Genomic DNA, 16,415 nt, shown 5'->3' with positions numbered 1-16,415 from the left:
TTTAAGAGGACAGGCTTAGATGTTTGAGGGTATAGTAAAGTTTGGGGGTTGATGAGGAGGGATCAAAGAGAAAGGAGAAAATAAGCAATTGAAAATACAGGTTTGGCATTCAAAGAGGAATCTGGGCTGGATATAAAAATCTGAGTCATCTGCATACATGTAGCCCACGTAAAGTCATGGTTGCGGATGATGACTCCTAAGAAGAGAGTTGAAAAGAGGAGAGAGCCTAGGACTGAGCCTTGAGGAAAGCTTTTGAATGGCCAGGAAGAGAAGGGACCTTCTGAGAAGATGAAGAAGGGCAGGCAAGAGAGGATGAAGGGAAACAAAACCAGTGTGGTTTCACTGAATCCAAGGAAAGAGTATTTGGACAAGAAGTCCAGTGTGATAAAGACAGACTGGTGTCTTTTGGAGTTGGCAGCAAAAGAGATCATGTGTGTGTATGTTAGTCACTCAGTCACGTCTGACTCTTTGCGACCCCATGGACTATAGGCCTCCAGGCTCTTCTGTCCATGGGACTCTTCAGGCAAGAATACTGAAGTGGGTTGCCATTTCCTCCTCCAAAAGAGATGGTAGTGTGGTAACAATCCAGGGGTGAAAGGACAAAGATAGTAACTATGGAGGATGGTAAGAAGCCAGGCTGAAGTGGGTGGAGGAATAGAAGAGTGCCTGGGATGCAGTAGCAGTGTGAATACCTACTCATTGAAGTTTTGCTGGGAAGGGGGTAGAGAAGTGAGGCAGGAGCCAGAGAGGATGTCTAATTAACAGAAAGGTTTTCTTCACACCTTGGTTTAAGAGATCAGGAGGTCTACAGAATGTTCATATGCTGAAGGAATGATCCAGGAGGGAGGAAGTAACGATGATACAGGAGAGTTACTGGCCAATGGAATTGATTTATTGAGATCAAGGGAGAGGAGAGAGTACAGAACACACCTCAGGGTATGTTTGTTTTTGACTTAGATTGGAGGAGAAATTTTTTCAGCTGCAGTGAGAAGAAGAGAAAATGCAAGCAGATGGAGGAAGGTATGTAAATTTAGTGGTGGGAACATAAAGGAAAGGCTTCTGATTGTGTCTGTTTTCTCAATGACTGATGAGATAAGGCCATTAGCTGGAAGCCAGGAGGGTATGATTTGGGGTAAAATATTTAGGAAGAAATAGGTAAGTCTGTCTTGGAATATGAGAACATATTAGAGAAACATAATTGTCTATTTGGGTAGTACTATTAAAACACGCTTACTCCTTGGAAGGAAAGTTATGACCAACCTAGATAGCATATTAAAAAGCAGAGACATTACTTTGCCAACAAAGGTCCATCTAGTCAAGGCTATGGTTTTTCCAGTGGTCACGTATGGATGTAAGAGTTGGACTGTGAAGAAAGCTGATCGCCGAAGAATTGATGCTTTTGAACTGTGGTGCTGGAGAAGACTCTTGAGAGTCCCTTGGACTGCAAGGAGATCCAACCAGTCCATTCTAAAGGAGATCAGTCCTGGGTGTTCATTGGAAGGACTGATGCTAAAGCTGAAGCTCCAATACTTTGGCCACCTCATGCGACGAGTTGATTCACTGGAAAAGACTCTGATGCTGGGAGGGATTGGGGGTGGGAGGAGAAGGGGACGACAGAGAATGAGATGGCTGGATGGCATCACCGACTCGATGGAGGTGAGTTTGAGTGAACTCCGGGAGTGGTGATGGACAGGGAGGCCTGGCGTGCTGTGATTCATGGGGTCGCAGAGTCGGACACGACTGAGCGACTGAACTGAACTGAAGGGCCACTTAGGATTTGAAAGCAACATTTAAAATGAAACCACTAGAAAAATTTTTCCAGCAACTTCCAGCTGCTCAACTGTAAACACTGAGAAGGGGAAGAGCTGAGACAGCCAAGGGGAGTGGGCTTTTCAAAAGTTAATTAAAAATAAAAAAATGAGGGAGGGAGGGTGGAAGGAAAGAAAGAAAGAAAGGGACATGAGAAACGAGGAAGTTCCAAGGAATGATTATAGTGAATACTCCGGCATCTAAGATGTGTAGATTAGGAAAAGAATAATGAATTTTGAAAAAGTATGTAATCACTGGATTGGAGTCTACAAGTTGATCAAAGAATATTGCTTTTGAATTAATAGAAGTAAATTAGAAGGACAGGAATTTGTCCCTAGAAAGTGGCATCCTGGCTCCATGTACATTGTTTTGATGTGTTTGTAGGTCTTGTTGATGTAAACTTGTTCCATATTTTTTCAGGTTACTGGTTTGTTTTTTTTTTTTTTTTTTTTGATAATTTGCTATGTCCTTTTTTTTGAGATAAGGAATTTTATACACTCATAATTTTGCACCCACTGGCCAAATACATCTTCATCCTTTTAACCTTACACATAAACCACAACTTCTTGGTTTCTGTTAACAAAATCAGAAAGTAAAACAATTTTTAGTACTTGGGAAGTACTTTCTTTCAGCCTGTGCATTATTTTAAGATTTTATGATAAAATAGTAAAGACATTCAAATGATACAGGGAAAATATAATACCAAAACTCAAGGACCTAACACTCAGTTTCAAAGACAGTATTATATATTCAGGTCCCAGGAACCTCTTCCCAGAGCGAAACACCTTGATTTATGTTGCCATTTTGATTTTTAAAATATTTATACTGTTGTTTATTAAAGCTGTTAGACCAGTTTAAGACTCATAGTCTGATAGCTTTTTTAAAAGGTATTACTTTTAACATTGTACACATTCTGTCATTTTTTTAAACTCCTTTACATTTTTTTTCTTATTTCTGTTTTAAATGATTTTAGCATTCCCTGACATCCTTTTGTACCATAGTTCCCTATACCATGACCCTTCACTTGTCTCATCACTCATTGAATGATATAGAGTTTCAAGTAATTTTTTCAAAGGGTTCATGGGGATAATATTTTCCAAACCTTTGTACATTTGAGAATTTTGTTGACTTCACACATGAGGGAGAATGTGGCCCAATATAATATTCTTGAATAACAACCACTTTCTCTCCAAACTCTTGTTCTTGATATTTTGAAGACCAACAAAAATTGGTTTTTAACTGTTTTATTGATAATTGACTTTTCCCCCTGCCTCAGCGTTTTAGAACTTTCTTTTCTTTTTCTTTATAATTCATATATTTTGCCACAATTGGTTCAGTTATGGTTTAGACCAGAAGAGGGTAAGTTCTTTCATTACGACACTCAGTAAGCTCAGAAAAGATTTGTTCTTCAGAGCGCTGATGGTTGCTTCTGTTCTGTTAGTTCTGGATGCTTAGTCAGGAAAATCCCGTTTGCTGGTGCCATGCTCTCTTATCTTCCACGTAGATTGTTCTCAAACACCCTCTTTGATCTTTGGTCAACTTCATTCTCCACATCACTGATTTAATTTTCCACAACAATAATTCTGCTTCTCATAGGATACATGGTTGTTTTTTTTTAAACTGAGGGATAATTAAGATATCATAAAGTGCTCAGAACTTGTGTTCAGTTTGATGAATGTTAATAACTATATATAGCCATTTAAGTACCTTTCAAAAAACAAGATATTAAACATTTCCCTCACCCCAGCAAGGTCCTTCATGGCCCTTTTCAGTAGTTCCCCTCTGCACCCCAACCCCAAATCTTGGCAATCAGTTTTTTTAATTGATGTTTTATTTTTAATCACTTTTTATTGGAGTATATCTGCTTTACAATGTTGAGTTCGTTTTTACTGTATGTAAAGTGAATCACTTCATGGGAAATAGACGGAATAACAGTGGAAACAGTGTCAGACTTTATTTTTTGGGGCTCCAAAATCACTGCAGATGCTGATTGCAGCCATGAAATTAAAAGACGCTTACTCCTTGGAAGGAAAGTTATGACCAGCCTAGATAGCATATTAAAAAGCAGAGACATTACTTTGCCAACCAAGGTCCGTCTAGTCAAGGCTATGGTTTTTCCAGTGGTCATGTATGGATGTGAGAGTTGGACTGTGAAGAAAGCTGATCACCGAAGAATTGATACTTTTGAACTGTGGTGTTAGAGAAGACTCTTGAGAGTCCCTTGTACTGCAAGGAGATCCAACCAGTCCATTCTAAAGGAGATCAATCCTGGGTGTTCATTGGAAAGACTGATGCTAAAGCTGAAACTCCAATACTTTGGCCACCTCATGCAACGAGTTGACTCACTGAAAAAGACTCTGATGCTGGGAAAGGTTGGGGGCGGGAGGAGAAGGGGACGACGGAGAATGAGATGGCTGGATGGCATCACCGACTCTGTGGACATGATTTTGAGTGAACACCGGGAGTTGGTGATGGACAGGGAGACCTGGCGTGCTGTGATTCATGGGGTCGCAGAGAGTCGGACACGACTGAGCGACTGAACTGAACTGAACTGAAAGTGAATCAGCTTTATGTATATATATATACCTCTCTTTTTTGGATTTCCTTCCCATTTCAGTTACCACAGAGCACACCCCAATGTTCACTGCATTGCTATTTACAATAGCCAGGACATGGACACAACCTAAACATTCACCAACAGAAGGATGGGCAAAGAAGATGTGGTACATATGTACAAAAGACCACCACCCAGCCATGAAAAGGAACAAAACTGGGTCATTTGTAAAGATGTGGTTGGACCTAGAGACTGTCCTATAGAGTGAAGTCAGTCAGAAAGGAAGGGCAACACCTCTTAACAAGAAAACTAGTTAGAAAAATATATCAGCCACTTTAGACAGAATAAAGTGCACATGGGAAACACGAACTTCTACCTGCTTTTGCTTGGAAACCATTTTCTGATTTCTGTCAATGTAGGTTAGCTCTGTTGTTGCTAACCTGGACAATCTGTTGTCCCTGGATGTCATACATATGGAACCATACAGTGTGTGTGCTTTTGTGCTTGGCTTTTTTTCACTTAACAAAATGATTTTTAAATTAAAATGTTTTATTTTATTGAAATAGGGTTGATTTATAGTATTGTGTTAATTTCTGCTGTACGGGAAAGTAATACATTCTTTTTTCATATTCTTTTTTAGTATGGTTTATCACAGGATATTGAATATAGTTCCCTGTGCTATGCAGTAGGACTTTGCTGTTTATCCATTCTAAATGTAATAGTTTGTATCTGCTAACCCCAAATTCCCAGTCCATTCCTCTCCCTCAGCAACTACAAGTCTACTTTCTATGTCTCTGAGTCTGTTTTTGTTTTGTAGATAGGTTCATTTGTGTCATATTTTAGATTCTACATATAAGTGATACCATAAGGTATTTGTCCGCTTTCTGACTTATTCACTTGGTTTGATCATTTCTAGGTCCATCCATGTGCTTCAGTGGCATTCTTTCAGTCTTTTTTAATGGCTGAGTAGTACACCATTGTATGTATGTACCACATGGTTTTTTACCCATTCATCTGTCGATGGACATTTAGGTTGCTTCCAGTCTTGACTATTGTAAATAGTGCTGTTATGAACATAGTGGTACATGTGTCTTTTTGTATTATAGTTTGGTGTGGATATATGCCCTGGAGTGGGATTGCTGGATCATATGGCAACTCTTTTTAGTTTTTTGAGGAACCTCCATACTGTTTCCCTGTAACTGCACCAAGTTACCTTCCCACCAACAAGTGTATGAAGGTTCCCTTCTCACCACACCCTGTTCAGTATTTTTAACAAAATATTTTTGTTTTGTACATATCAATGATTTGTTCTTTTTCTTAAAAAATGCTGAATAATGGTGTTTCTTTGTATGAATATGCTGCATCTGCTTATCTGTCCTCCTGTTAGAAGGTTTTTAAACTTCATTTCCAGTTTGGGGCTATTATTAATAAAGCTATTATAAATATTCTTGTATAACTATATGTGTTTATTTCTCTAGGTAAATACCCAAAGTGGAATTACTGAGTCATATGTAGATGTATTTTCAATTTTAGAGAACTATTTGGTAGTTTCTTACAAAGTGGTTGTATCATTTAGTCTCCCTTCAGTAGTGTATAGCAATCTACCTGCTTATTATTTTTTCTTTTTCAATTTTCTTCTTCCATTTTCAAATTTTCCTTTTCCATCAAAACTCAAGGTCTTTTCATGGGGCCATGTCTTCTTGTCCTCTAGGGATGATAGCAATATTCTGAACTCTTATTTTAGATCCTAAAGTAGATGGGAGATATGTTCATCCTCTTATTAGTTTTGATACCACTTTCTCTTGTTTTGCAATGGTTTTGTGAAGTGTCAGGCACGTTTCTCATACTTGAGAAAGTTCAGATCTGCCTCTATTTGTTATAGATAGAGTGAATGATCCACTCTTAGACCTACACTCTTGGCACAATATAAGTTAAACAGTCTTTTAAAGTTCAAAGGAAAAGAGCAAGTTTATGCATAAAGGTCATGTTTAGGAAATAGTTGTGTATAGGATGGCTATGTAAAATGCAACAGCATCCTCCAAGTTACCATATGAGAATACATCATATTAAATCAAACCTTTATTCAGGAAACCAACGTTAACTCTTTCCCTTTGAAGCCAATCTTTATTGACTAGTGCAACTTGCCAGGTATCTGCTAACCACATCACATGCATTTTTTTCATTTAAGCCTCAAAACAAGCATGTAGCATAGATATTGTTATAATTATTGTTGTTCTTGTTATAGAAATTAGGAAATGAATCTTTAGAAAATTAAGGTATTTTGCTCAAGGTCTTACGGCTAATAAGTGACAGAGCTCTACATAATCATTTTAGATCATCACTATGCAATCCAAACTCAAGAACTGGAAGTCATGTGAGGAATTAAAGTTGTGGAGACCAAACTCTTTGAAAATCTGAAAGCAACATCTGAGTTTTGCATTTCTACTAAATTTCCCATTGACAGAAACTCTTGACCACTTTTTTTCTTATCCATTAAAGGTTTTCTGTCAGAGTAAAAACAACTGGTTTCCTACCTTAATACCTGAAACTACATTCAAGTATTAACACAATCTCAGTGATTCAAGGCTTAAATTTTCAAATTTTAAAAAAGCCTCAATTGCTTTGATTCATGTAAAGCTGAGGAAAACCTCTAATCTAGCACACCGCTTTAAAATTATAAATGAATCATTTTTTATTATTGTAGTCTTACCAATATTGTTTTGTATAAAAATTAACTGAGGCTTGAGTTGTTGCAAAAAATGATGAAAACCATTATTTTCAATATGCAAACATCCTGGTGCTCTTGCAAATCAGTAAGACAAATGATTCAAGTAAGAAAAATAAGACCTTGTGTCCCAAAGCCATTTAAAAAAATTTTTTTTAGTTCATTAATACCCAATGATAAAAGGTCATAGCGGATGCCTAGACATCTGGGCCTGACTCCCTTCCAAAGTGAGCAGCACTACACATACTCAAGAAAAGCAATTCAAATGTACGATGAGAAAAAGGAGACATCACTAATTTATCAGCCACCTAGATTGTCCTTCAGCCTCGCAAACATCAGACTGCCTGTGGGAATCAGAATCTCATTTTGTTAAAAACTTCTTAAAAGCAAAGCACGTTTTTTAATATATCTCAGAGTTCTCCATTATGGCATAGACTGAATTTGTGCTCACTATTCACAAGGTCAAATAATTTTGAGACAGTATTTGTGATGACACAGTTACTGAAGACTAAAAACATAAAAATCCAAGCCATTGAAATTTAGCAAGAAGGACAAAACAAAAGGAAAAAAAGAACAAGGGCTTTTTAAAAAGAATCTCTTAAACACTTGAGAAGGGCTTATCCTTTATAGCCCTGTGTCTGAAGATAAACATGGATAATGGCTTTCAAGAGGTTAATGTCACCAAAACTTTTCCCTTTGCATATATTTTCTTACTGCTTCCAACTTCACTATTTTATTAGCACAAGATGTGACTGCCCGAAAATAAAACTAAGTTTTTTAAATCACGGAACTGTTACTTGAAAATTAGTCGCAGTAGAAAGCTATGCATTTTATCAACCACTTTGCCATGGCTCTTAGTGGGAAGCTACTAACCTGTACCCAGACCTGTCTTCACTCCATGTTTCAGGACCTCTGGCACATTGAGCAGGCCGCTGCTGAGCCTGCAGAGAGAGGAGACGGTCAGAACAAGGAGACCCCCACACGGGTCCAACAAGAGAAGGACACTAAGGGTAACAATGGTGATGTCACTGAAAACTGTGATTCCCACTGTCTCAGCTCTGATGCTGACACAAACACATTAGCCACATCTGACCGTCTGAGTCCTGGAGTGAAAAAGGATCAAAAACCTTGAGCAGAGGTTCCTATTAGGAGAGCACAAAACAGTAAGAATTAGAAAGGAGAGCAGGGGATTATGTGTAAGGAAAAATAAATAAGAACTTAAATCTTGCAACTAGTTCAATGGTTTTCCCGAGTTTAAATATATTTTTCAGCTTTATAAACAACTTATTGACCAGAGATGTATTAATACATATTTTGTTACCTGAAAGTTATTGATTAGACATACTTCAATATTCACTTATATAACAAATCACCAGCCACAAGCATTAGCTTTTGCAAAAATCCCATGGTCAATAATGTGTTAAGATATAAATGACAAAATTATAGGATATTTAAAGTATACAACATGATGATTTGATATATGTATACACTGGGAGAGGATTTCTCCCCATTGAAACATCTATCACCTCATGTATATTTACCTTTTGTTGTTGTTGAGAACCTACAAGTTCTACTCTCTTAAATTTCAATTATACAATATGGTGTGAGCAACTTGTAAAAAAAAAAATTTTTTTTCAAGCAGCCCATCCTTCTATGCTAGGAAGTAGAAATTATAAAGCATTGCCTTTCCTCTCTTCATGGAATCATTTGTTGCCTTGAATGACTAGCAATTTGTAAGGGCAAAGCCTCTCAGTTCAGTTCAGTCGCTCAGTCGTGTCCGACTCTCTGCGACCCCATGAATCACAGCACGCCAGGCCTCCCTGTCCATCACCAACTCCCGGAGTACACTCAAACTCATGTCCAGAGAGTCGGTGATGCCATCCAGCCATCTCATTCTCCGTCGTCCCCTTCTCCTCCCGCCCCCAACCTTTCCCAGCATCAGAGTCTTTTCCAGTGAGTCAACTCGTCTCATGAGGTGGCCAAAGTATTGGAGTTTCAGCTTTAGCATCAGTCCCTCCAATGAACATCCAGGATTGATCTCCTTTAGAATGGACTGGTTGGATCTCCTTGCAGTATAAGGGACTCTCAAGAGTCTTCTCCAACACCACAGTTCAAAAGCATCGATTCTTCGGCGATCAGCTTTCTTCACAGTCCAACTCTCACATCCATACATGACCACGGGAAAAACCATTGCCTTGACTAGACGGACCTTGGTCGGCAAAGTAATGTCTCTGCTTTTTAATATACTATCAAGGTTGGTCATAACTTTCCTTCCAAGGAGCAAGCGTCTTTTAATTTCATGGCTGCAATCAGCATCTGCAGTGATTTTGGAGCCCAAAAAAACAAAGTCTGACACTGTTTCCACTGTTTTTCCATCTACTTCCCATGAAGTGATGGGACCAGATGCCATGATCTTTGTTTTCTGAATGTTGAGCTTCAAGCCAACCTTTTCACTCTCCTCTTTCACTTTGGGGTAAAACTGGAAGAGGGGATGCAGGCTTAAGTCAGGGCCTGATGGATCAAATGCTGCTTCTGAGGATAGCAGCAACTAGGAGAGATTTCAAACATTGTGACCCTGAGCTCAACAGATGTGCCGCCTTTCTAAAGAGACAAAAACGGAAGCGATCCTCAGAAGTCTGTGAAGATGCAAAGGTCAAAGTGGTTTGCTTGAAAATGCACTTAACTGTCATTTTCAAAGCCCAGTTCACGTGCAAGAAATCTCTCAAAGTTGTTGGACAAAGAATAGCGGTGACCATTCAAACCAAAACATTAGCCATAAAGAAAAATTTAACTTCAAACCTGTTTGCAAAGCTGAGTCATGTTTTCATTTAGGTGTTGCATAACTAAACTCATAGGATGTTAAACCCTTCCTCTAACTGGTCACCAGCCCATAATTATGGTCACTAAGATGTACATGGGGCTTCCCTGGTGGCTCAGAGGTTAAAGCGTCTGCCTCCAATGCGGGAGACCGGGGTTCGATCCCTGGGTTGGGAAGATCCCCTGGAGAAGGAAATGGTAACCCACTCCAGTATTCTTGCCTGGAGAATCCCATGGACTGAGAAGCCTGGTAGGCTACAGTCCACGGGGTCGCAAAGAGTCGGACACGACTGAGCGACCGAACGGAACGGAACGGAAGATGTACATAGGCAAGATTCTCTGTTAGGTATGATCACTTTATGTCTGAAATCTAAAAGCCTCTGGAACCTCTCAAAACACTCCAGAAATATATTGCCATGGCTGACGTGCATTTCCTATACTGCCACTGACTAGAACTTTTTCATTCAGAGTCCCCAGACTTCTGTCAGCCAGACCCATCTCCTCTCTGCCTGGAGGCTCTCTCACAAAGCTGCAGCCTGCTCTGCCCTCTTTTGGGGAAGGTCTGAAATTGCAGAGACTCCATGCCCCTTCGCCCTGACCCAGCAGCAGCAATAACTGGTAAGTTTGGGTATAACTACTTCAGCTCCCCCACCTCTTGGGCAGGGTATCCTTGAGGTCTACATTGGCTCCCTGAGTATTCCAGGAGGATTAAATTCCAGGAGCCCATGGTGATAACTGGCTTGGTAATGTGCTCTTTACTTACTTCCTTCCCTTCTCTTGTCTCTCCCCACTAAAGGTGCTTTCTGAGATCACCTCCCAAATAAATTACTTGCACATAAATCCTTATGCCATGTTCTGCTTCTGCAAGAACTCAAAACGAGGAAGGATATAAAGTAATCCTCAAAAAAATGAAAATCTAACAGAAACTAAGAAATTTATTGAATGAATATATGAATGATCCACCACAACCTGCCTCTCACTCTGTTCTGGGTCAACTAACACCAGAAATGAGAGATCCTTTCTGTATGAAATCCTGGAACAGGAACTCTTAGCCTAGCATTCATGGGTTGGCATTATGGGATCCATGAATTCCCCAAAATTAGATGCAGCATTTTCATGTCTGTGGGGTTTTTTTTGTGAAGCTACAGGCAACTTTCATCTGATTCCCTTATGCATCTATAACTTTTCAAAAGGTTAAAAAAGTTGTAAACAAAGTGTTCTCCATCCTGGGGAATTAACAGTAGGACAGGGTCCCTCCTAAGTGCATCTCGTCAGGTACAACAGCATGACATCTACCGAAGGGTGATGGCTTCTGGTAGCACTGCACTGTTTCTGGTAGTTTGTACAACACAAGGTAATGGGAGGTCAGTACCCTCTCTCTAGAACACCTGGTTGGCATATGCACTCTTTCGGTCCTTAGCTCTAAATTCTCAGTGCTATTGGTTTTGAACTCTTTCTGTTTCCTATGGTTCTGTTTTGTGCAAACTCAGAGATTTTAAGAGATGTGGTGCTCCTCAAATGTATCCTCTGCAAAAAATCGCCTCTTTTTAAGTGCTCTCAGTCTCCTCAGCGTAGTACAGACAGGCATCCTTCTATCTAGTTCACATCCCAATCGACCATAACTACAGAGAGATACTGGAGGAATGACAGAAAACAAAAGGTATCTGGCTGCTGCTCTGCAATCCAAACGTTCATAATCTACCAATCCGTAATTGCCTACTCACGATAAGTTAGAATTGGGACAATGCGAGATGGACGCTCCTCGTTCCCTGAATACATCCAGTTCTTCTTCTGAAAGGTAGCAGCCATGTGCCATCACTGTCTGGAGAGAAGAGCATTCCAGGTGGACTCTACCATTTCAAAGTGCTTAAGTTAGTTCTCACTCACAACCAGGTATTTAGCTGGTAAAATTGATTCAAGAAGGCAGGCACTGCATACATGTGAGACTTCTCTTAAGTTTTAATCCTGATAATATTTGTGGGTTTTCCTGAATAAGATTTTACTCTTGCAAAATTCTTTTTCTGTCAGTATAAAACCTGTATTTAAATAGCTTTCTTCTTTGGGGAGCATGGTTCAATGACCACAGAATTATCATTAAAATAAAATCTTTCCAACCTCTGTGCAAATAAAATTAACATGCAAATTGAAGGCTAATTTATTAATCATATGGAAATAGATGTAGAGTAGGGTGAAATTACGATATAGCATAAACAAGATCTATGCAGAATATTAACCTTTGAAACCAATCAGATTCAGATGTCTGTTCACATAGTCCCTAAGAATTCATTTGCCATAATAATTAAACTTTCCATGCAGTTCATACATTTCATTAAAGGCCAAGGCCAGGGGATATATTGCTGTAATGAGATCTCTCCTCACTCATATTAATTTTAATTAACTTAAAATTGTTTAATGATAAATATAATACATACTCATTTCTTTAAAAAAGCAGTCTAAGAGTGTTTAAAAATGTCAAAAGTCCTCTGCTTTCTTCCTCAGGAAGGATCACTTTTAACATTCAGTGTGTGTCTTCCAGGCAGTGTTGGCTAAGTGAGCATGTACCCACACATATACAAATACACATCAAACAATATTTCTACAAACACCCTTTCTTGTAAGTTTGTATACCTCATTCTTTGTGAATGTTGGATAAAATTCTAATTATCTATGTTCTATAATCTAAACAATTCCCCACTGATAGCCATTTTTTAACTTTCATGTGTAATTAACATCCCTATTCATATTCCTTACAGAATTGATCTTTAGAAATACATTTGCCAACTCAAAGAGATACACATTTAAATTCTAATGGATACTGACAAAATGTCCTTGGACCAAATGATATTCCCACCTTCAAAGAAGTTTTTAGATTTATTTACCAATAAATTTAATGATGCATTCATTAGGAAAGAAACTTCAGGATCACTTTTAATTGTATGCACACATGTATATGCACACTGTGTACTTTTATTTAGGAAATGCATGGTTATAGAAGTCTGGAGATTACTACTGAGATTTTTAAATTTAGATAAATATTTCCTACTTCATATAGATTGTATCATGATGTGCAATTTACCTTATTTGTCAGAAGATTGTTTTTATCATACACATCTGTGTAGTTTTTATAACCAGGGTATAAGTTTTCCACAGCTTTAACTTCATCACGATTTTCACTTATATGGCCCTACAAGAAAAGAAATAACACTTTCATTTTTGTAATGTAAAATACCATTAGAAATTATACTTCCTACCCCCAAATGATGTGGATGGTGTCTACTTTCCTATATAAAATAATGGATGGTTCGTGTATTTTATTTAAAACAATTCTTATTTTATATATGATAATGAAACTATGAATATATAATTATATGAACACGTACTATTCTAACCCTAACCCATGTAATGCTTTCTAAGAGTCTTTTCAAATTTCAAACTATAGCAAGAATAAGTAAAAATAAAAAATACTAATTGAAGAGAGTCAGGAGCCTAGCTATTCATAAGTTACCTGCCTTTTCTGGTGTTGGCCATTTAAGAGTTCATTGGCCATCAAAATGATAGAGCATGGTTTACTCATAAAAAAGCTGAAATATGAATTAAAAAGTTGAATTTTAGCCCAGGTTTTGACCCTACATATGTGTCTTAGGGTAAGTCAGTTGTTTTCTTTGCACCTCCATTTTCTCATCTTGCAAATAAATGTGTTGGGCAAGATGAGTGATTTTCTAAATTCTTTTAGCTTTCAATGTGTTATTCTTATAAAAATTCATAGATATTCAATATTTAAAAGGTATAAATGAGTTGCCATACAGAATGAGCAGGGTTTGGGCTCTGGGACCCTGCTCCCATTCTGTCCCCTTTGTCAGCTTCCAGAATGAGTTCTTCTTCAGGAAATAGCTTGAAAATAAGAGACAAATAGTCCTGACATCATCAAGAAAGAGCATATAAGAATGCACATACAAGCAAAACAAGCAGGTCCTGGCCCCAACACTGTCATTTCTCCAGGGAACCACAAAACCTGAGATGGTATAAAGTGTTTTTGAGACACGATGTGTAACCATACCAACCCCTCACCCAAAATAAAAATCATTTCTGACTAACCAGTGATGAGTATAGTATATGTTATAAGAAATAACTCAAGAGCAAGTTACTACTTCCAGAAATGGCAACGCCATTTCCCTTCCTCCCTGAGGTAGAGAATAAATAACCAAATAAATAAAAAACAACAATGGACTAAGAATGTTACATCTGAAGAATGAGCTCTCTCCCTGCCTTGAGGAAATCCAGACCACTGAGAAATGGGCATGAACGTTGGAAGAGAGGAAAGGAAACCAGATGATTTGTGTCATTTTGATAAATTTGAGTAAATATGCACATATACATGTATATACACCTCCAGCAAGTAAATACTTGATTTTTCTGTGTGTTGATAGGATTCAGGACACACTAACCCAAAATATGGCACCTTGGAATACTGAATACTTTAAGCCGGAGAAATTTGAGAAAATGGTAAAAGTAGGATGGTTCACTCTGATCTTGCCTTCACCCCTTTTTTCCTGAAACAGGTCATAAAACTCTTGTATGAGAGGTTCCCACCCTATACCTAGAGGAAAGGAGTATCCTTATTTCTGAAGACAAAGGAAACCAAGAAGAACCAGGCCTTGCTAAGTTTTCCCCAGTTTACTATGCTTGCTTCATACTCCTTAACCCATCCTGCTCCTCCAGGACTGTACACTTGTCACTATACCGAACATAAAAGTACTCAGGTATGTTTCATTGTGTCTCTGTTTCCTAATGAGGCTTTTGTAACATATAAAACTTATATAAACCTGTATGCTTTTCTCCTGTTAATCCATCTATGTCAGTTTAGTTTTCAGGCCCAGCCAGGGGCCCTAAAAGTGTAAAGGATAATTTTTTTCCTTCCCTACAATTGTGTGGGATTGAATAAAAAATTTCAATTATCACAGACCACCAAAAAAAAAGGGGAAAGACAAAAATAGTTAATGAACCCTAACAAGATAAATCTTAATAATCCTCCATCCTATGAAATGATAAAGGATCAATGTGTTGCCTTTCCCTGACATGCCCTTTGTTTTTGGATAGTCAGCTCTTAAGAGGGAAAATTTTAATGCAGTATGTAATATAGCTTAAATGGAAGAGGGAAGCTCCCAACTTCCAATTTTAACCCAGCTGGAAGCTTTAGAAAGTGTTTTATTCCTAAATTGCAACCACTTAATGACAAAGTAAGATATACTTTTTTTGTTCCTGACTTTAAGAAGCTTGGAACAAAAGGGCTTTTAAATCCATTTTTGTAAGGTGGAAATTAGGTTCTTTCTGCTTTTCAAATAATAGATGGTTCCTCCAAAAAGGAAGGACTAGAACACTGAGAAAGTATCAAGAGAGAAGCAGGAAAGAAACGCATTAGATGTATCCTATGATAACCAGGTAACCAGTTTGTCATTAATCCTGCCTGGTTACTTAAGATGTCCTCATCTCTGGGAGCCAGATTGGAGATGACTGAGGGCAAAAAGAACCTACAGGTTTCTTAGCTGAATAGCAAGCTAGATTTAGGTGATGTCTCTAAGGAACCTTATATCCTATGTTGCTATATCTTGAGGAGATCTTATAAGGCTAAGGGCAGGCTGCCAGCAAAGTGTGCCACTCTGGATGTAAATTATTTTGAGCTAAAAACTAATCAAGGCCCAAAAGACTCAGAAGAAGCTTCGAACTTCCTCCTTACCACCTACTTAAGATTGGAAGCCTGTCCCAGGAAAGAGCTATTATCAGAGATAACTATAGTAAGGTACTAGGTATGTAGACAGGGGGAACCTAGCAAAGCCCACTTGCTCAAAATGGTTCAGCACATATTTGCTTACCAAATAGTAACTTTTTATTTTCAGTGCCTTATTTCTGCTTGAAGCCTGAGATCCCTACTTTCTTCTTAGTCTAGAACATATATATATCTCACCTTGCCTTACTGTCTTTGGAATCCTCATACTTAGGTGGATTTCCTGTGCGCACGTAATAAATTTTGTTTTCTCCTGTTAATCTGTCTTATGTCATGTTAATTGCCAGTCAAAAGAACTAAAAGAGGAAAAAGGAGAAACCTACCTCTTCCACAGTGGAAGACTTGGAGATTATGAAATTACTGCCAGAATTTAGAGTATAGAGAAGTCTTACAGGTCTAGACATAGGCACGAACAGGAGAAAAATGCCCACCTGAATGTGCAAATCATGGGCCTTCGCGAGGTTTCCGAGTTCACCCAGCAAAGTCTCAGAGCAGGAAAGGGGAAAACGCGGTGTCACTATGGGCTGCACTCGAGAATACTGGAAATCATCAAAAACACTTGGTAAAGAGACTATGGATATCTGAATGTTAGCATACCCCAAAATGCATTTCATACCACAACATGATTTTATATCTTCATCTCTGGGGATAGTCCTTCATTCCAAGAGTAGTGGATGGGTTTCATGGAAATGGCTCATGGTTGAGGACAAGGAAGGGTATTTCTGTAC

General features: G+C 38.4%; 1 protein-coding gene and 1 long non-coding RNA gene across 8 annotated transcripts in view; one reads left to right on the top strand and one right to left on the bottom strand.

Annotated features, from left to right (window-relative positions):
* The window catches only part of LOC129556740 (uncharacterized), a 191,684-nt gene that overhangs the window by 83,293 nt on the left and 91,976 nt on the right, over positions 1–16,415 (top strand). For 6 of the 7 annotated variants that reach the window (XR_016037838.1, XR_016037840.1, XR_016037842.1 and 3 more), the window contains 2 exons: positions 10,374–10,523; positions 14,465–14,665. This is a non-coding gene — a long non-coding RNA (uncharacterized LOC129556740). Of the gene's footprint in view, positions 1–898; positions 1,021–10,373; positions 10,524–14,464; positions 14,666–16,415 lie in introns of those variants that run through there. The other variant, XR_008686080.2, reaches the window with a different exon arrangement.
* GDA (guanine deaminase) overlaps positions 1–16,415 on the bottom strand; it is a 112,343-nt gene that overhangs the window by 12,555 nt on the left and 83,373 nt on the right. The window contains exons 7-10 of the mRNA XM_055426880.2: positions 16,119–16,226; positions 12,982–13,089; positions 11,630–11,727; positions 7,962–8,029 (exon numbers count right to left, since the gene is read on the bottom strand). Of these exons, the coding sequence (XP_055282855.2) occupies positions 7,962–8,029; positions 11,630–11,727; positions 12,982–13,089; positions 16,119–16,226 (382 nt within the window). The remainder of the gene's footprint in view (positions 1–7,961; positions 8,030–11,629; positions 11,728–12,981; positions 13,090–16,118; positions 16,227–16,415) is intronic.

Source organism: Moschus berezovskii, chromosome 7 (assembly GCF_049115385.1).
Source record: "Moschus berezovskii isolate FMDL1 chromosome 7, NW_MosBer_1.0, whole genome shotgun sequence".
In the NCBI taxonomy this organism is placed as follows: Eukaryota; Metazoa; Chordata; class Mammalia; order Artiodactyla; family Moschidae; genus Moschus; species Moschus berezovskii.
Note: the sequence above shows the minus strand (reverse complement) of the source record. Positions and strands in the feature narration are given on the sequence as shown.